A 21,044-nucleotide genomic window follows, 5' to 3' on the forward strand; every position below is an offset into this window, starting at 1 on the left:
TTACCCAGGAAATAGGCGTGTCTTAGCCTGAGTCACCGACCATAGGTAGAAAACGAAGCATATGTAAAATATAGGTCTTAGAATCTGTGTGTGCTGGGGAACTTAGCTATAGTCAGTGCATTAGCACTTCCCAAAGGTATTTCAATTCAATAGAGTTAGGAAGGCTGTTTTAGGTAGTGAAAACAGCAGTCTTTGGATGTATGCTGAGGCTTGGGTCCTGGGGGTGCCTTGAGAAATAATTTTCTCCAGTTGAAAATTACTAACATGGCAGAATTTGGGAACCAAATGTAATTTGGTTAGGGAAATGGTATGGATAAGGAAGTTAGAGGAAAGCTGAACCTTCCAGAGGAAGTCAAATTGCATAGCTCAGGAAAAAAGGTGTTCCAGAATTGGGAAGGAAACCTGGAAAGGACTCAATTAGAGCTTAGAAGATAAATTCCAGGGGCAAAGAGAGTCCAAATCTAGCAGAACTGATCCCATGAAGTCCCTTACCTAGTGCAACAACCTCAGTGATTACTGTATTACATTACAGACTACACAAGAATTTCTCAGGGAGGAGGTATCCTAAGTGTGAGGGAACTGTACTAGGTAAGTTATTTGAAAATGCAGGGGCTAGTCTAGTATCTGAATTTTTTCTCAGAAAGGACTATTTCCACAGGAGTATTGCCCAAAGTGAATCCCAAGCTCATGCATATTTTCAGAATGCCACCTTTTCTTTATCCTTCCTACCTTCTTGACCTGGACCCATTATAACTCAATGAACTAGTAATCCCATATTTCATACTTGATTTTACTAGTACTATTTTTATAATAAAATGTTACCAATACCTATACTTCCTACTATACAAACTTACCGTTAGTGCATTTTACGAAAACGGGATAAAATGCCACCTCTAAAGAGCATCATACCACCTAAACTGAATTTTAATTTCCAAGGTATTTGGATTAACATTGGTTCTTCTTCTCTAATGTGGACAGACATGTAAAAGAAACTTCAGTGAAGTGACTTTGAGTCCTGAATACTCAAGTCTATTGTCCATTTTTATTTCAAAATAACTGGGAGTGGTTTTTGTTTTGTGGGAGTGGGGGACAGGGAAGGAGCCTGAAACGGAGAAGAGAATAAAGTGGGGGCCAAATAGGGACATGGCCAAAGTGAGACAGTTGTACAGTTGACTCTGAGGCCTTTGTAGAAACCACATGACAGGAAGGTTTGGGGCATTTACCTTCCACCAGCTAAATTCCAGTCTTGCACTGGATTCATCTGATGGAAACTTGGAGAAGCTGACACGACCTGGTTTTCTCCAGTAGAGTACTCTTGGGAGAAACATCCCATGCTGTTGACTTAGCCTGGCTCTGGAGGCAAAAGCAGCAAAAGACTAAGGGTTGTTTTTCTCTTATATAAATAAGCCCAACTACTTGAAAATGGAGTACAAAAAGAACACAAGTGGCTGAAAATGGTCTCTCCTAAGTCAGCTTAAGGTCACACCAACAGAAAAGTATCCCATATTTGCTGCCCCTGCCCCCAAACTGGGTTAAGTACTTGATCCTTTGTTTTCTCAGCTCCCAGCCAAGAACTTTATCGCTGTATTTACTCCAATAAGATCAGTGGTTGAGCTTCAACCTGTGAACCAGGAGATCACAGTTAAGATTCCCAGTCAGAGCACATGTGGGCTCAGTCCCCAGTAGAGGGCATGCAGGAAGCAATCAATGATTCTCTCTCATCAATGATGTTTCTAACTCTTTCTCCCTCTCCCTTCCTCGCTGAAATCAATTTATATATATAAATTGACTATTTATATATATAAATATATATTTATTTATTTTTTAAAGATGATGTTTCAGTATCTCACTAGAGGACTTAACCAGAGGACTTAACCTCTTTCTGCCTTTGGTGGTCTGCTGAAACCTATGGATCAATTCTCGTAATAATGCTTTTCAATGCATGAAATAAAATACATAGGATTACAAAGGAAACCAATTATATTGAAATATAATTCCAGACAATCTCTGGAGTATGAATTCCTTAAGTGCACAGACTGACTGTGTTTCCACCTCTGTACTGCCAGTGCCTAGCACAAAGCCTGGCACATAGATCATACTTATAAATGTTTATTGAATGAATGAACAGAAAGATAGATGGCTACTGCAAAGTCAGCCTGAGGAATGATTCATTGAAAATGCCTGTGCACAGATCAATGGCTTGCATATGTCTCACCCCATAAGAGATCATCTAGACCAGGGCTGTTAGGGAACTCCCACTCAACAATGGGTGCTATAGCATCTAGCAATAATGACAGGCTATTGGAAGACCAGGAAAACAACAAAGCTCATGTATTTCCACTAGCTGTAATATTCAGAAAGTAAAAGTAAACAGGCTCTGTTAGCAGGAAATCTCTTGACTTTGGAAGCATAATGTTCACACTACTTTAAAACACTACCAACAGCTCTGATGGAGGGAAGAAAGGAACCTGAACTAGTGTATAGGTGTTCTCTGGGGCTCCTCCTCTGTCCTGAAATGGGACTCCTGTCTCTGGGAAAGAGAAAAATGTCCCTAAAAACCACAATAGGGATGATATGCCTTTCTAGGTTCAAGTAGCAGTTTTAGCCTTAGACAGAAATATTGGTTGTGTTTATGTACTAACAGGAAACCTAAAGAAGCAAGAAAAAAAAGCCACTTTCCTCACTAAAGATATATAAAGGGCCAAAGGTTTGTTCTAAGCTGATTGCTACATCAATTAAATATCTTGAAAAGAAAAATACAACCCCAGCCAATTTTAAAGTTGAAAACTACAATTGTAAGGGGTTCAGAAATCTCACGCTTAAGGCTTTTATGATTGACCCTCCTAAGTTAAAGGGCTTCTCCAGCTATGTACATCCTTCTGAGGGGTAGCAGAACTGTTTCCACAGGGTTTTCAACATCTGCTGGAAGAAACATGGCTTCAAGTGGGTGCCTTCTTTAAAAAAAAAAAAGTAACTATAGGTCAAAGTTTTGTTTTTAATTTAAAAAAAACAAAACCCTCCCACTCCTCAGGTGTGTGCTATCTTTTTTTTTTACCTATTTTTCCTTTAAATTGTCTGCAGTTTCCCTATATTTTTCCTAATGCAGTAAACAGTGAAACCAAAAGAAATAAAAACCAGGGTCCACTCTTGCCCCAAACACTGAAGATGGCCAAAGAGAAGTAATCAAAGCACAGAAAATGGCCCAGCTCTAAATATACAAAAAAACATAAAAAAAGAAAGAAAACAAGACACACACCCCCCAAAGACATTATTATTGACATTTCTGGTACATTTCCTATAATATAATGTTGCAGACAATGCTTCTTTCCCAGGGAGTCCAGCTCGCTCAGTAGGAGACATCCACTCAGTGCCTCAGGATAGGCTAGGGGTATTGAGTCTTCCTGCCAAGCCTAAGGCTTTTTTTATGAGCTCAATCTCACAGAAAGATCTGTGGTATAAATGACTCTAAAAGGGGATGAAGGCAGGCACCTGTCACTGTTCTCCAAATCAGCTAAAAAGCTGAAGAGCATGGGATCCAGGAGACAGATGCCATTAACAGTTAAGGGATAGAGGGTAGAACAAGAGGAAGCACCAAATGAGTGGCTGCTTTTGGTTCCAAAGCCAAAAGAGGGCCCCACCAAAAAGGGCAGCTGGTCTGGATGAAGAATTCCTCTGCTCCTGGAGTCATGCAATAAAAATAATGGGCTTGGAGCCTCACCCCCACAACAGCCACAGTCCAAGAGCCAGAGTAATTTACACCATATCACACAGTTCACAGATTAATGGACCGATCCTAGTTTAGAAAGATAAGTGCTTTGACAAAGTTGGGGGCAAGATGGGCTTGAGTCCCAAAGCACAGCTGTGACATCCCTGGATTTCTATTTCTCCTGATGCTACTTGCTCCATGCCAACGTACCTTCCACTTATCATTGGCCTCTCCTCAAAATGGCACCTATAGTGGTAACCCTCAGAGATACAAAGAGGCATCAGTTGTACTTCTGGAAATGAGATAATTTCTTTGCCCCATCCTGGCCAAAGCACTTCCCTTTTTAAACTGCTGCTCCAAGCAACACAGTTCCCCCACCAAGCAGAGTTCAACTTCCTTTCAGAGTTTTGCACTGGCCTCTAAGAGCCCATTCCAGGATACAAAATAAATTTCCTTCTGTATCCATGTGTGAGTGGGTGCCTTCCAGTATCAGGTCTGTGTTCTACAGTTTAGTCAATGCATCTTTAAGAAAATAAAACCACATGCGTACACAGATAGATTAGCATGGAAAGGGCTTTTGGAATAGGTTTCTGGTTATCTTGATGCCTCCCCTAAAAGAAATAACTTTCTTGGTGTAAGAGGATGAGGACATTGAGTAACCTACTCTCAACTTCTGGAAGGACAGCTTGTTTTGTCCATTTTTTCAATGAGGGGGTGGGAGGGACCAACATATTCAGTTATATCAATGAGATTTGTTTTTCTTTTTTAAAAAAAGGATCCTATATGGAAATGAGTGGGACAATGATAAAAGTAAACAAATAATTAAAATTTCAAACCAAAACATATTTCCTGGCCCCAATATCCCCAGTTAATCCTCTAAGACCACAATCTCCACATTGTGGACTTGATGCTGATGTTCTTCCATCTCAGCCACAACTTTCTCCTCAGTCCTAAGTTCTGTCTCCAAAATGACTGCTTTGCCCTCAGTATCCTCAGCCTCTGGATCTGGGGCTGGGTCAATCTCAATGATGGTCTGCCCATCCTCTGAGGTGCTTTCAACAGCCTGGATTGCTGAGGTCAGGCCAGACTCCATGGCCACCAACTCCACAGGGCTCACCATAGTGGTCATGTTGCCCAGGGTATTCCCATCCTGCATGGCAGTAGAGCTTAGCAACGCCAAGCTAGATGAAGGGTGGATGGTCACTGTGTCTGGTGAGCTGCTCTTGGCAGAGGAAACCACTGTGGCATAGCGGAAGAGCTGAGGGCCAGAAGGCAGTGTGTGGACAGTCACAGGACTGGAGCCCTGGCTGAGGGTGGCCACTGGAAGATTGCCCATGGAAAATGACTGACCCACTGGGGTGATCGTGATGGGTGAGATGACTGTGAACTGAGGCTGCTGGACAGGAGGAGATGGGCTCAGGACGGTGGTGGAGGCTGGCCGCTGGAGTCGAGGCCTTTTTGGAGGCTTAGGAGTGCTCACAGGCATCAATACCACATTTTGAACTGTCTGGGATTTCAGCCTCTGATCCTGAGCTTGTTTCTTCTGCTCTTCCAACTGGCGTTCCAAGTCTATGGAAAAAAAGATAGACTTTATGTGGATGGAAGTATAATCTTGGGAACAGTAAAATGGGAGTAAGGGGACTTGGGGTCTTGCCACTCTGTAGCCTCAAGAAAGTCACTTCATTGTTTTTGTTATTTTTTAATTATTATTATTTTTTGCTTCATTGTTTTTAAGAAGAAACTAAACTGGATGATTTGTTAAATCCCTTCAATAACAACATTTCCTTGTATGATTATAGGCAGGGCAATAATCCAGGATCTTTTCAGGCTGTCATCCTACTGTAGCTCAACTCTAGAAGCTCCTGTGGCATTTTGTCACCTGTCACCAAAATGCAAACCAAAGCAACCTCCAGTTGGTCTAGAAGCTAAGATATGCCCTGCCTCAAACTACAGATGAAAATAAGAAATATCTTCACAATCCCTTTGGAACTGCAATGGACCTACAATGGCCACTCTAGAACACAGTGATTCCCAAACTGTCCTTCAAGGCAGGATCACCTGGTGACCCAAATGGCCTTAGTCTACTATTAGCCCCCAGAGGAGTCTGGAGAAAGTTACAGAGGAAGTTTCTAAGAAATACAAAACTGAGGAGGTCTTGAAGTTCCAAAGTGACTGACTTACTTAAGGTCACAAAGCCTGGGACAAAAGCCTCTGATGGCCAACTTGGTGGCTTTTCCACCACAATATACCTATCACTCTCTCCATGTGTCCAATTCAACGTTGGTGACCTCTGGTGAGTCTGGCTCTACACCAGAAATTCCCTATTACTTAGTACCTGATAAACAAGCAATAAATAATCAGTTACCCTTTAGAGCACTTTGTTTCCTATGGAACACCAAGAGCTGGTTAATTACTTGCTTGGAATAAAAGGAGTAGGTAGGGATCAAGAACATGTTCACAGATTTTAAAATACTGCTTTTTAAAGTTACGATATACTGCATTTTTTCCATCTTCAGTAGTAATCAAAGAAATGTGAACCTAAACAAGATAAAAATAAAATCTGTAATTTTTAAAAAGCTAAATCAGGGACTACTATAATAACAATGTCCAATGCTGGTGAATTCAAACTGCTGGCATAAATTGGCATAATCTTCTTGGAAATTTGACAATAATTCACAGAAATCCAGAAAAAAAAATATCAATACTATAATCTCAAGCTTAATCCTGGGAAGTAGTTGGAAAAAAACCTCAAAAATAAAAGTTACAGCAGAAACCAGTTTGGCTCAGTGGATAGAGCGTCGGCCTGCGGAATCAAGGGTCCCAGGTTCGATTCCGGTCAAGGGCATGTACATTGGTTGCGGGCACATCCCCGGTCGGGGGTGTGCAAGAGGCAGCTGGTCGATGTTTCTCTCTCATCGATGTTTCTAGCTCTCTATCCCTCTCCCTTCCTCTCTGTAAAAATCAATAAAATATATTTTTAAAAAAATAATAATAAATAAATAAATAAATAAAAGTTACAGGCCTGGCCAGTGTGGTTCAGTGGTTGAGCATCGACCTATGAACCAGGAGGTCCTGGGTCAATTCCTGGTCAGGGCACATGCCCAGGTTGTGGGCTCAATCCCCAGTGGGGGTGTGCAAGAGGTGGCAATCAATGATTCTCATCATTGATGTTTCTATCTTTCCCTCTACCGTCCTCTCTGAAATCCATAAACATATATTTAAAAAATATATATCTATATCTGTCTATCTATCTATCTACATAAACTGGGTATAAAAATAACTTTTTAAAAAAATATATTTTGCCGAAACCGGTTTGGCTCAGTGGATAGAGCGTCGGCCTGCGGACTCAAGGGTCCCAGGTTCGATTCCAGTCAAGGGCATGTACCTTGGTTGGGGGCACATCCCCAGTAGGGGGTGTGCAGAAGGCAGTTGATCGATGTTTCTCTCTCATCGATGTTTCTGACTCTCTCTCTCTCTCTTCCTCTCTGTAAAAAATCAATAAAATATATATATATTCCTCTTGCACACCCCCTACTGGGGATGTGCCCGCAACCAAGGTACATGCCCTTGACCGGAATCGAACCTGGGACCTTTCAGTACGCAGGCTGATGCTCTATCCACTGAGCCAAACCGGTTTCGGCTAAAAATAACTTTAGAGCAACCTAAATTGTTCTTCTCTTACCAAATGACCGTTCAAGAGTCTTTGGGCTTTATAATTGACTATAATATGTTCTACATCATTCAAAGGCTGATGATCCTCCTGACTCATTTTATATCCTTCACCTGCTTTACCTCCTTCAAAAGCCTCTCTTGATTCCTTCCAGGTATAAGTGATAACTCCCTTTGTTCTTCCATCATACCTGCTATAAGCCGCTGTCATAAAACAGATTACTTTTTGCACTTATTTCTATGTCTGCTTTCCCTTGAGTTCCTTGAAGCCCTCAATATTCAACATTATATTTCTAAAACCTAGTTTGAAGACCAGCACAAGGTAAGTACTTAATAAAAAGAGTTAAATTATCCATGTGACCATCATTTATTACCACAAATAATGGAAAATATGCTAAATGTGTATCTGTCAAAAGATTCGGTAATAATAATGTAAAAAAGACAAAAGCCAGTTTCTTCTGCCACCAATATTCCTGGATTAATGGAGCATTCTTGCAGACATCCTAATTCTCCAAAAGATATAGAAGTACTGTGATACTGGCTTCTTTCTCTTTTCTTTTGTGTCTTCTCTGCTTCCCACTACTTCACCCCACCTGGGTCTATATATAAAGCAAAAGCAAACATGACACTATGTGAGTTAAAAGAAACAAAAAGAAAGAGAAAGAGGGAGTTGAGGGTGGGGGGTAGGAGAAAGAAGCAAAGAACGGCTTGGCCAGTGTGGCTCAATGGTTGAGCATTGACCTTTGAACCAGGTAAGTTCATGCCCAGGCAAAGCGCATGCCCAGGTTTCAGGCTCAATCCCCAGTAGGGGGTGTGCAGGAAGAGTTGATCAATGATTCTCATTTCCATCTCTCTCTCCTTCTCCCTTCTTCTCTCTGAAATCAATAAAAATATATTAAAAAGAAAAAGAAGCAAAGAAAAAATATTTTTAAAAAAAGAAGCAAAGAAAGAACCATGCCAGTGCCAAAAAAATTTCAACAAAGGAATGGCAAGACTTGCCTGGCCGGCGTGAAATCAATAAAAAATATATTAAAAAAAAAAAAAAGAAAAGAAAGAAATGGCAAGACTCAAAGGATATTAGTTTATCACCTAAGAAGAGAGATAAATTATACATACCTGTCAGAGTATAGAGAAACTGCTCTTCTCCTTGCTCTATTTGGTTCCTTCTATTGTCCAAAACCTTCTTAACCGTATCCATTAAGCCAAATGTGTGTGCCACATTGTTGAGAACGGCAGCATCTATACAGAAGAAAAGACATGTCTGTCGATTTAAAACAGAAAGGTTTTCCACCAACTCCCTCTTGTGCTGTTTACAAATATGGAACAATCCGAAAATGATGGGACTAGTCGAATAAACAATCTTAACAAAGATGTATCACATGTATAACTAATTTTAATTGTTATATCTATATTAATATACTATTGACATATCTATAATTAATATCTATATTAATATATATGAAAGAGAGAATTGAGAGAACTACTTTTTCGCACATTGATAATGGCAAAAATTACCTATGGAAAAAGCATGGCCAGACTAAACCTTGGCAGGGTTGTTCAGTGGTTAGAGTGTCAGCCCATGCACCAAAGGGTCTCAGGTTCTATTCCCAGTCAAGGTCACTTATCTCAGTTGCAGGTTCCCCAGTCACAGGAGGGACTCGTGCAGGAGGCAACCAATTGATGTATCTCTCTCACATTGATCTCCCCCTCCCCTCGCTCTCTCCCCCCCTCCCGCCTCCCTTCTACTCTCTCTAGAAATCAATGGAAAAAATACCTCGGGTGAGGATTTTTTAAAAAAAAACCCAGTTATGGCCCTGGCCAGTGTTCTCAGTGGTTAGAGCATCAGCCCATGCACTAAAGGGTTATGGGTTTGATTCCTAGTCGAGGACACATACCTCGGTTGTAGGTTCGATCCCTGGCCCTGGTTGGGCTGCGTGTGGGAGGCAATCAATCAATGTATCTCTTCACATCAATATTTCTCTCTCCCCCTCCCTCCTTTCCTCCCTCCCTCCCTCCCTCCCACTCTCTCAAAAAAAAATCAATGGAAAAAATATCCTCAGGTGAGGATTAACACACACACACACACACACACACACACACACACACACACAAACCAAGTTATGATCTTTAGACAAGTAACTTCTGTGAGCCTTAGTTACCTAGTCTCTAAAATTGGAATAATACCTATACATCAGTGTTTTCATGAGGCCAACTGGATGACTAGATACTGTTGGGATTAATGCACTTACCTGTGACTTGGAAGGGAGCCTGGATGAGCCGCTGCTGAACCCCCCTGAGTAGCTCCTCTATTTCCTTCTGTATGTTGCATACAACCTCTTCCATCAGCCCTACATCAGCTATTCCTTTCCAGAACATCAAAGTGTCCTCTGTTACAAGAGGAATAAGAAAGATGGTAAACAAGGGATGCTATATATATTAGGCACATTTCTACAATGTATTAAATTAAAAATTATTTCAATTCAAAAGGATTCCTTTTTGGGCCACTTCTGGGAAAAGGGAAAAACCTTTTGGAATATTAGCTGCCTCCCTAAGTTGATAACTAATTATTTGGCCTCTTTAGCAAACTAGGGACTTGGGATAATTGCCTCATTTTGTCATGCCCTCAATTTGTCATGGCTCTGGCTACAAGGAATAGGTATGTTCCTCTAATAAATATGTTATATTAAAAATTATTTATTTAAATAATTTAATTTAAAATTAAATATTTTAAATTTAAAAGTTAAATAATAAAGATATTAAATTAAAGGCATACTAAAATAAAATAAAGATATATTCACTCTAATCATATACTTCAAAAAACAAAGTAAAACAGTTGAATAGGTGGTATTATAAGCTCCCTGAAGTCAAAGGCTATGTCTTTTCATTCACCTGTCTAGCATCTAGCAACAGTACTAACTAAAAATAAGTAGCAAGCTCTAGCTGGCTTGGCTCAGTGGATAGAGCATCGGCCTGCGGACTGGAGGGTCCTGGGTTCAATTCCAGTCAAAGGCACATGCTCGGGTTGCAGGCTCGGTCCCCAGTAGGGGGCATGCAGGAGGCAGCCCATCAATGATTCTCTCTCATCATTGATGTTTCTATCTCTCTCCCTCTCCCTTCCTCTCTGAAATCAATAAAAATATTTATCCTCTCTAATAAAATGGTAATATGCAAATTAACCAGCACTCCGCTACATAAGCCACGCCCACCAGCCAAGCCACGCCCACCAGCCAATCAGGGTGAGTATGCAAATTAACCCAAACCAAGATGGCTACAGCCACAGAGAGCAAGGTTTCCCAGGTAACAGAGCAAGCCAAGCTTTCCATAGCCGTTGCAGGACTAAGCCTCCACTCAAGCTACAAAGTTTCAATTATAGAAGGTAAACAAATTCAAACAAATGGCGGCAGAATGGAGCTTGAGAGAGCAGGCCAGGGTTGCCGGCGGCAACAGGGGAAGCAAAGCTTTCCGCATACCCTGGCCGGGCTCACCCGCTTAAGGCTACAAAGTTTCAATTGTAGAAGGTGAATTAACTGCCACAGAAATGGCTGGGGCCCTCAGAGGGAGCAGCAGGCTTGGCTCCGCTCCAGGCTACAAAGTTTCAATTGTAGAAGGAAAATAAATCCCAGATACCAGGGCCTCTGCTTGGGTTGCCGGGGGCGTGGCCGGCCTGCAAACCACCACAGGCCCCTCACTCAGGCCGCCCCATGCCCCAAGGGAACCCCACCCTGATCCGGGACACCCTTCAGGGCAAACCAGCTGGCCCCCACCCGTGCACCAGGCCTCTATCCTATCTAATAAGAGTAATATGCAGATTGATCATCACTGCAACACACAATATAGCTGCCCCCATGTGGTCAAAGATCCTGCCCCCATGTGGACACAAGGTGGCCACTACAAGATGGCCAGCAGGGGAGGGCAGTTGGGAGGCACCCGGCCTGCAAAGGAGGGCAGTTGAGAGGGACCAGGCTTGCAAGGGAGGGCAGTTGGAGGTGATCAACCCTGCAGGAGAGGGCAGTTAGGGGTGACCAGGCCGGCAGAGGAGGGAAGTTGGGGGCAAACAGGCTGGCAGGAGAGCCGTTAAGCATCAACCAGGCTGGCAGCGGAGTGGTTAGGGGGTGATCAGGCTGGCAGGCAGAAGCGGTTAGGGGCAATCAGGAAGGCAGGCAGGCAAGCAGTTGGGAGCCAGCAGTCCTGGATTGTGAGAGGGATGTCCGACTGCCCGTTTAGGCCCGATCCTGGTGGGATCGGGCCTAAACGGGCAGTCGGACATCCCTCCAGGAGTCCCAGATTGGAGAGGGTGCAGGCTGGGCTGAGGGACAACCCCCCGCCGTGCACGAATTTCGTGCACCGGGGTTCTAGTAAATAAATAAGAACTAGAGGCCCGGTGCACGGATTCGTGCACGGGTGGAGTCCCTCAGCCTGGCCTGCGGGGGATCAGGCTGAACCAGCTCTCTGCCATCCCCCTAGGGGTCCCAGAGTGCGAGACGGGACTCTGCAAAGTTTCTGTCGCTTAGCAGCTCCTGCATTGAGCGCCTGCCCCCTAGTGGTCAGTGTGCCTCATAGCTACCAGCCAGTCGCTTAGGATTTTATATCCTACCTAATAAAAAGGTAATATGCAAATCAACCGTACCATCGACACCCCACAAGCCACGCCCACAAGCCAATCAGAGCAAGTATGCAAATTAACCCAACCAAGATGGCTACAGCCACAGAGAGCAAGGTTTCCCAGGTAACAGAGCAAGCCAAGCTTTCTGCCTGCTCTTGCCAGGCCTAAGCCTCCACTCAAGCTACAAAGTTTCAATTATAGAAAGTAAACAAATTCAAACAGAAATGGCGGCAGAACTGAGCTTGAGAGAGCAGGCCAGGGTTGCCGGCGGCAACAGGGGAAGCAAAGCTTTCCGCACACCCTGGCCGGGCCCAGGTCTCCGCTTAAGGCTACAAAGTTTCAATTATAGAAGATGAATTAACTGCATCAGAAATGGCTGCCGGCAGGAGGGAGCAGCAGGCTTGGCTCTGCTCCAGGCTACAAAGTTTCAATTGTAGAAGGAAAATAAATTCCAGATACCAGGGCCTCCGCTTGGGTTGCCAGGGCGCGTGGCTGGCCTGCAAACCACCACAGGCCCCTCGCTCAGGCCGACCCACGCCCCAAGGGAACCCCCACCTGATCCGGGACACCCTTCAGGGCAAACCAGCTGGCCCCCACCCCTGCACCAGGCCTCTATCCTATCTAATAAAAGAGTAATATGCAGATTGACCATCACTCCAACACATAATATGTCTGCCCCCATGTGGTCAAAGATCCTGCCCCCATGTGGACACCAGATGGCAACTACAAGATGGGGAGGGCAGTTGAGGGGGACCAGGCTTGCAAGGGAGGGCAGTTGGAGGTGATCAACCCTGCAGGAGAGGGCAGTTAGGGGTGACCAGGCTGGCAGAGGAGGGAAGTTGAGGGCAAACAGGCTGGCAGGGGAGCAGTTAAGCATCAACCAGGCTGGCAGCTGAGTGGTTAGGGGGTGATCAGGCTGGCAGGCAGAAGTGGTTAGGGGCAATCAGGAAGGCAGGCAGGCGAGCAGTTGGGAGCCAGCAGTCCTGGATTGTGAGAGGGCAGTCGGACATCCCTCCAGGGGTCCCAGATTGGAGAGGGTGCAGGCTGGGCTGAGGCACAAGCCCCCTCCGTGCACGAATTTCGTGCACCGGGCTTCTAGTATATAGATAAGCAGCAATAAATATTTGTTAAATGAATAAATAAATGGAGGAGGATGTGAAGCCTCCGCTGATCCCCTCTAAGTGAATCATTATTAATCAACATCTTCTAAACCATCTGCTACCTAATTTTTTCTTCTAACATCTTGCAACTTGGTTTATCTAAGAAGTATACCAAAGTTGGAGGTAGTTTGACAGGATGAAAAGCATGGACTACAGTCAAACTCAGCTGAACTCAGCTCTGATACTTATTGGTTGTGTTACTGATATTAGGCAAGTTTCTGAACCTTTCTGAATCTCAATTTCTTCATGTGTAAAATGTGACTGCAGGGATGTTTCATTGATTAAAGTAAGAGGTTTGCAGCTATAATTAATAGTAATATGCATGAGACAAACGGGCAAAAATAATTAAAAGGCCTCCTGAATCCATAATCATAATGGTGATAAGGTCACAAAACTGTAAGATATCTGAGCCCCATAGAAAATTACCTGAAATTTCCTCAGAGTCTTTCTTCACTCCCTCTTCTGTGGCCATGGTGACAGCTGCAGTGAGAGCCGAGTTCCATTCTAACCCTGCTTCTTCCATGCTCTCTTCTGAGATGGCAATCTGTGTGATGTTACCTAAAAACAGTCCATTAGAGATAAGGTCAGTAAATTTTATGAAAAAGTCATAGCTATCTTCCATCTCATACTCAAAGCCCTGTAATTTTAATATTTAGCTTTTTGCCTTCAGATCCCTATATTAAAAACTAGAATCCTAGAAAAAAGAAAAAAAAAACACCTAAAACCCTAGGAAAGCCAGGAAAAATATTGGATTTTTCTAAAAAAAATCTGCCTTGCAAAGAAAATGTTTTCTTCTTTTTTTTTTTTTTTAAATATATTTTTATTGATTTTTTACAGAGAGGAAGGGAGAGGGATAGAGAGCTAGAAACATCGATGAGAGAGAATCATCAACCAGCTGCCTCCTGCACACCCCCTACCAGGGATGTGCCCGCAGCCAATGTACATGCCCTTGACCGGAATCGAACCTGGGACCTTTCAGTCCGCAGACCGACGCTCTATCCATTGAGCCAAACCGGTTTCGGCGAAAATGTTTTCTTCTTACTCTGAATAGAAAGTGAAAGATAACAACCCTAACTGGCTTGGCCCAGTGGATAGAGTGTTGGCGGACTGAAGGGTCCCAGGTTTGATTATGGTCAAGGGGACATACCCAGGTTTTGGGCTCGATCCCCAGTAGGGGGCGTGCAAGAGGCAGCCAATCAATGATCCCCTCTCATCATTGATATTTCTATCTCTCTTTTCCTCTCCCTTCCTCTCTGAAATCAATAAAAATATATTTAAAAAAAAAAAAAAGACAGCTGAAACTGGTTTGGCTCAGTGGATAGAGCGTCGGTCTGCAGACTGAAGGGTCCCAGGTTTGATTCTGGTCAAGGGCATGTACATTGGTTGCGGGCACATCCCCGGTAGAGGGTGTGCAGGAGGCAGCTGGTCGATGTTTCTCTCTCATCGATGTTTCTAGCTCTCTATCCCTCTCCCTTCCTCTCTGTTAAAAATCAATAAAATATATTTAAAAAAAAAGACAAGTGTGGACTCTAAATGCTAGAAGATACCGATAATCAAGCAAAGAGCCCTGGCTGGGTGGCTCAGTCAGTTGGAGTGTTATCCCATATACCAAAAGTTGCAGATTTGGGACACATATCTAAGTTTTGGTTTCAATTACTGGTCAGCACCTATGGGAAGCAACCAACCATTCAATGTTTCTCCCTCACATTGATTTTTCTCTCTCTCCCCCTTCCTCTCTCTAAAATCAATAAAAACAAATGCTCCAGTGAGGATCCTATATAATAAATGCCTAATATACTAAGTGTCTGGTCATCCGTTCAACCAATCAAAGCGTAATATGCTAATGATATGCTAAAGCCACTCAACCGCTCCCTATGATGTGCACTGACCACCAGGGGGCAGACAGTTGACTGGTCGACCAGTTGCTATGATATGCACTGACCACCAGGGGGCAGGCGCTCCAACCAGTAGGTTAGCTTGCTGCTGGAGTCCGGCCAATCGGGACTGAGTGAGATGGGCCGGACATGCCCTGGAGCCCTCCTGCGGTCCCTCCCGGCCCTGATCAGCCCTGATCATGCACCAGTGGGGTCCCTCAGCCTGGCCTGCACCCTCTTCGCAATCCAGGACCCCTCGCGGGATGTCGGAGAGCCGATTTCAGCCTGATCCCGCAGGCCAGGCCGAGGGACCCTACTGGTGCATGAATTCGTGCACCAGGCCTCTGGTTAAAAAAAATATATAATAATAAGCAAAGAAGTAATATCAATGTGGACAATAAATTAAGTAAAGGAGCTTTGGCCAAATAAAAAGGAAGTATATACTTTCACAGCATTTTTCACTTTTCAAGTGAAAGAGTCACATGAACAAAAATTCAAACTGCTAGATATTTTATACTTTCATGAAAAGAACTTAGGTTCCAAGAGATTTGGCTTCTACTCACCCAATCAATACAGAATATTAGGTCTGTTCAAAAGAAACCTAAAGAGGCATTTTTAAAGTACAGTACTTCCCTTATATCCTTTAGTGTTCTTGTGACTCTGTCAGACATATTTGTAAGTCTTCTGGAAGTAGTTGACACATATTCTATCTAGTAATCTTAACTGTGCTAATCTCCAGCTGGACTAACTAAATCCTTAATAATAACCTCACATGGCTACATCTTTCCTGGAGATGGGCAGGGAGCCCTAATCCCAAACTCAATATTACGGAAGTTAAGGGTGTCCCCCATCCTGTCTCAATTGTGAGGAAGCCTCAGCTTGGTTATCCAGAACCCTTCCAGGCAGAGCTCTTTGATCCTTTTATCAGAGTCTCCAGAATCCATCTCAGCCAAGGATAAAGTGTCTTTGATACATCTCAGTTCAACAACTGAAAACCATTCACCATTCTAACCCACCTTCCTGCTTTGACCACTAATAGAGCAAAGAATTTTCAAAACAATCTAAATTCAAAGATATGCCAAATGGTACCCAAGTGAGATGAGATTACTGAATAAGCATTAGAACTATTGAACCATTTTTCTAATGTTTACCATGCATTGCAAAAAAGAAACAAATTTGGAAGTCTGGCCAATAGAAATCATTTGGGAGAAAACAAAGATCTGTTTCTAAAGCATAGAACCCCATCCAAGATTACCATAACTTTCAAGGACTTCAACACTCATATTTGAAATTAAGGAACCCAAAGGAGATTAGGGGGTGAACACATAATACAATATACAGATGTATTATAGAACTACTAGAGGCCTGCTGCATGGATTCATGCACCAGTGGGAGCCCTCAGCCTGGCCTGTGGGGATCAGCTGAAACCGGCAGTCCTACATCCCCCAAGGGATGTAGTAGTGTGCAAAGCGGCAGGCGGCCGGGGAGTACCCCAAGCCCAGGCCAGGTGCCGCGCTGCTCCCGCTCATCCCGGCCCGGCTGCACCTACCTCAACTGTCCCAGTCCAGGTAGGGGAGGGACACGTAGGGGAGTGTCCACGGGAGAGGCTTGCACCGCTGCAGCTGTACTCACCAGCCAGCCGTGAGCCCGGCATCTGGCGCCTGTTGGTCAGCTGAGCGGCACTCACACTGTGGGAGTGCACTGACCACCAGGGGGCAGCTTCTGCATTGAGCGTTTGCCCCCCCCCCCCCCCCCCCCGTGGTCAGTGCGCATCATAGCTACCGGCCGATTGGCCGGTCGCTTAGGCTTTTATATATATAGATAATATCTGAAATCTATATAATTTTACTAACCAATGTCACCCCAATAAATTCAATAAAAAGTAAGAAAAAGGAAACACAAAGGAGAAATGAGGGGGGAAATGCTACTGAAAAACACAATGTGTTTTCAGGTGGTTTCCTACCCCCTACCATCGACCGAAGTGGGTGTCTGCACCACACTTGTCTGCTGTCCTGGCACTGGAGCTCTTGCACTGCTGATCAGAAGATCAAATTTGGTGCTTCTGCAGGTATTGGAGCAAACCTTGTCATGTTGGTAAAAATCAATCTGTCCGGAGTCCATCATTTTCCTACACAAAGGGAGACAAGAAGTACCACTTCAGCCTGCACTTCGGGAACTAGGCTTTAGGAACAAATAGAGACAAGTTGCTGAGTCTCCTCTATAGATTAGTGAAACCTAATAGTATTAAAAGTCATTAGGTTGCAAAGATTCTAATTGGGACTATAAAATTTTCATTGGTCCTATCCACATTTACAAGTACTCCTCTTCCCTCCCTAGTCTACTCATGAGTACTTTTTCTTTTATATCCCGTTATCACTAAGCTTTAGATATACACTCCTGACAATAGCTAAGTTTCCCCACAGGATCTCAATGAAACTAAACCCAAAGGGGAAAAAAAACTACCTCATATCCAAGAACAATTAAGGAATGCCACAACAGAATTAGAATTTTGTGATGATATTCTGATGTGTTAGTATTCCTAGACAGCAAGATCTGTTGTCACTTTTGGAGACATAAAACTTCAGCATATTTCTTTCCTTAAAAAAAATTGATAACAATTCTATAAATACAACCAAAGCTGATTATACTAAATCCCCTCTATAAAATGTCCTTAGAAATGAATTCAAAAGACATTATGATAGATCCTGAGCAAAATGATGCAGTATTTTCATTACAGTAAATATGTTATATTGCTACTTGTCTTTCACTAAAGGTTTTTTAGACATTCTTGTTCCTTTTTACATTTGAGAAAAGTTGACATATGCTTGCTTTTCTGGGCAAATAAAACGGGCCAAGAACTACAAAAATGAAAGTTAAAGGTAAGTCTCCCCAATTTCATTCAACTACTGATTTCTGCATATTAATCATCTGGAATTTTTTTTCTCCTTTGTCTCTGACTAAAAAAAATAGTATGTGAAGAAAAAAATTTAACATTTTTTGTGAAAAAGTCAGAAAAATATAAAGAAAACAACTATCCTGCCGAAACCGGTTTGGCTCAGTGGATAGAGCGTCGGCCTGCGAACTCAAGGGTCCCAGGTTCGATTCCGGTCAAGGGCATGTACCTTGGTTGCGGGCACATCCCCAGTAGGGGGTGTGCAAGAGGCAGCTGATCGATGTTTCTAACTCTCTATCCCTCTCTCTTCCTCTCTGTGAAAAATCAATAAAATATAAAAAAAAAAAAAAAAGAAAACAACTATCCTTTTTAAAAAAATATCCCACAACACAGAGATCACATCAACATTTTGGTATATTTTCTTCTACTAAATTTAACATATGTGTATATGTGTTTTAACACAATTAAAATCACACTTTAATTGATTTTATATTTTGTCTTCATTCTTACATTACACATAAGCATTTTTATGTAAAAACTCTTTAGAAATATTTTAATGACTACATTATATCCCACAGTATATACTCATATATATATTTAGATGAGCAATAATTTACTTTACATATACCTATATTAAAACAGACTAATTTCCATAATAAATAATGTCATAATGAACATATTTATGCTTGAATCTCTACAAGCCCTATGGATTTTTCTTAAGACAGATTCCTTAAAAAGAATTAAAGACAAAGGGTAAGGTGTTTTTGAGGTTCTTGAAACATGTTGTGTGTGGAACTTTTAATTTTTGACCACATTTTTAAATTTTCTACCAAGAGGTGAGTACTCAAGGAATGAGCACTAACATTAATCAACTAATGTTAATTTTCAGAGGGAAAAAAATTACAATAGGAAACTTGCTACATAAAGGGAGGAATTGGGGGTAATAAGCATTCTGAATTTTATTTCTGTGGTACAGTGATGGCAAGGATTGCACTCACTGTGCATCTTGGGTACTTATTAATAGCACCCCTCTACTTTTACCAATTATTCTAGGACTTGTCAGTCAGCCTAAACTTCTCAGTGGTTGTCACGCTTCCTCAGCACCAGGCTTAGCCTGCCGATGCTCGGTGATCTCAAGCAGGACTGTCATCTGTTCTTGAGTTTCTCTGCCCAGAGGGTCCTACCCAACATCCTAAAAAATTTGCCCTAGATACAGGGAAGAGTGAATTTGATTCACTCTTCTTTCAGAGTTTTTTTTTTTTTTAAACAAGTTGATGAAGGTCAAATAATACATGAATTGCTTAAACTAATCCATCAGACAGAATAAAAATTTCAAATTAAAGAGAAAAGACTGAATTCTCTCGATTCTACCATGATTAAGTGCCCCCAAAGTCAGTGGAAAGATATGTTCTTAACTATTAGAGCTCACCTGAGCATGATTCCACCCAGACGAATAGCTCTCTTCCAGTCCTTTAGGGTGGATTTGCCAGCCAGATGAACAAAATGTTTGGGGCTGATCAACTGATCATTGAACTAAAGTAAAAAGAAAAGTCCAAAATAATCCAATGTCAACTTAGGCAGGTCAGAGGAAAACTAAGAGACGATTCTAGCTGTTATGTACAAAAAATACCCAGATGACATCTTAAGTCGTAACCTTGTATTATTTAGCCTTCTGCCCTATTGGACCAGAGAAGATGTCCTTCTCTGAGCACAGTGCCCTATCCTGGTACAAAGCTACAGATGACATTGGGAGCATCAGAGATTAATAAACTAGTTAGTATTTAAAATCAATTTATGGCCCTGGCTGGTGTTGTTCAGTGGTGAGAGCCTTGGCTCGTGCACCAAACGATCCTGGGTTCGATTCCCGGTCAAGGGCATGTACCTGGATTGTGGGTTCATTCCCCATCCCGGATCTGGGTACCTGCAGGAGGCAACCAGTCGATGTGTCTCTCTCACATGGATGTTTCTCTCTCTCCCTCTGCCCCCTCTTTGCCCCCCCCCCCCCCCCCCCGCTCCTTTCCCTTCCCTCCCCTTCCACTCTCTCTGGAAAAGCAATGGGGGAAAAAACACCTCAGTAAAGTTTAACAAAACAAAACCATTTATGCCCTAAATCAGTAGTTGGATCCAATGTCACAAAGGCTGTTTAAATAAACTGAAGTGATCTATCTAGCCCTAATGACAAGATTCAGGATGTGGCAGAAAGAATAAGTACAGTAGGAACCAAGAGCACTGCAGAGCATCAAAACTATGTAATCTTGCCTGGCAGGCATGGCTCAGTGGTTGAGTGTCAACCTATGAACCGGGAGGTCACGATTTGATTCTTGGTTGGGGCACATGCTGGGGTTCAGGCTCGATCCCTAGTGTGTGGCATGCAGGAGGCAGCCGATCAATGATTCTCTCTCATCATTGATGTTTCCATCTCTCTCTCCCTCTCCCTTCCTCTCTGAAATAACAAAAATATATTTAAAACAAAGCAAAACTATGTAATCTTTAATTATTCTAGGATCGTGCCACTGATGGTGACTACTATCTATGTGTATAGTTGTGGCTATCAACGGGGACAAAATAAGCAATAATTTCCATACTCTGCTCTCATGATTATGTATTTTTATTCAGTAATAATTTTCAATAAACTCTACCATAATGAACACCAGGGTAAGCCATTGATAGAGATGGGACTCCATTCATTCATTCAACAAATATTTATTGATAAATACACCAAGTAACATTCCTAAGTGCTGGGGATACATTGATGAACAAGATAGACAAGTTCTCAAAAAAAAAAAAAAAAAAGATAGACAAGTTCTTAGCTCTCATGGAACTTGTAGTCTTCTTTTTTTTTTTTTGTATTGATTTCAGAGAGGAAGGGAGAGATAGAAACATCAATAATGAGAGAATCATCAATCAGCTGCCTCCCGCACGCCCCCTACTGGGGATCAAGCCACAACCTGGGCATGCACCCTTGACTGGAATAGAACCCAGGACCCTTCAAGCCATAGGCCAATGCTCTATCCACTGAGCCAAACTTGTATTCTGATGGTACTTGAATCCAGGTCCCATCAGAATACAATTTTACTCCCAAGTTATTTTTATTTACTATGATGCAATGGGACTATAGCCACAAAATTAAAAATACTGA

The 21,044-nt window shown here is 42.6% G+C and overlaps 1 protein-coding gene across 4 annotated transcripts in view; it reads right to left on the reverse strand.

The window, feature by feature from the left end:
* Positions 1-1,051: 1,051 nt before the first annotated feature.
* The window catches only part of GMEB1 (glucocorticoid modulatory element binding protein 1), a 37,437-nt gene continuing 17,444 nt past the window's right edge, over positions 1,052-21,044 (reverse strand). For all 4 annotated transcript variants that reach the window (XM_079777421.1, XM_079777418.1, XM_079777419.1 and 1 more), the window contains exons 5-10: positions 19,335-19,438; positions 16,983-17,140; positions 13,565-13,696; positions 9,625-9,762; positions 8,492-8,614; positions 1,052-5,275 (exon numbers count right to left, since the gene is read on the reverse strand). In XM_079777421.1, the coding sequence (XP_079633547.1) occupies positions 4,575-5,275; positions 8,492-8,614; positions 9,625-9,762; positions 13,565-13,696; positions 16,983-17,140; positions 19,335-19,438 (1,356 nt within the window). In that variant the 3' untranslated portion in view covers positions 1,052-4,574. The remainder of the gene's footprint in view (positions 5,276-8,491; positions 8,615-9,624; positions 9,763-13,564; positions 13,697-16,982; positions 17,141-19,334; positions 19,439-21,044) is intronic.

The sequence above is a fragment of the Cnephaeus nilssonii genome (genome assembly GCF_951640355.1).
Source record: "Cnephaeus nilssonii genome assembly, chromosome: 7".
In the NCBI taxonomy this organism is placed as follows: Eukaryota; Metazoa; Chordata; class Mammalia; order Chiroptera; family Vespertilionidae; genus Cnephaeus; species Cnephaeus nilssonii.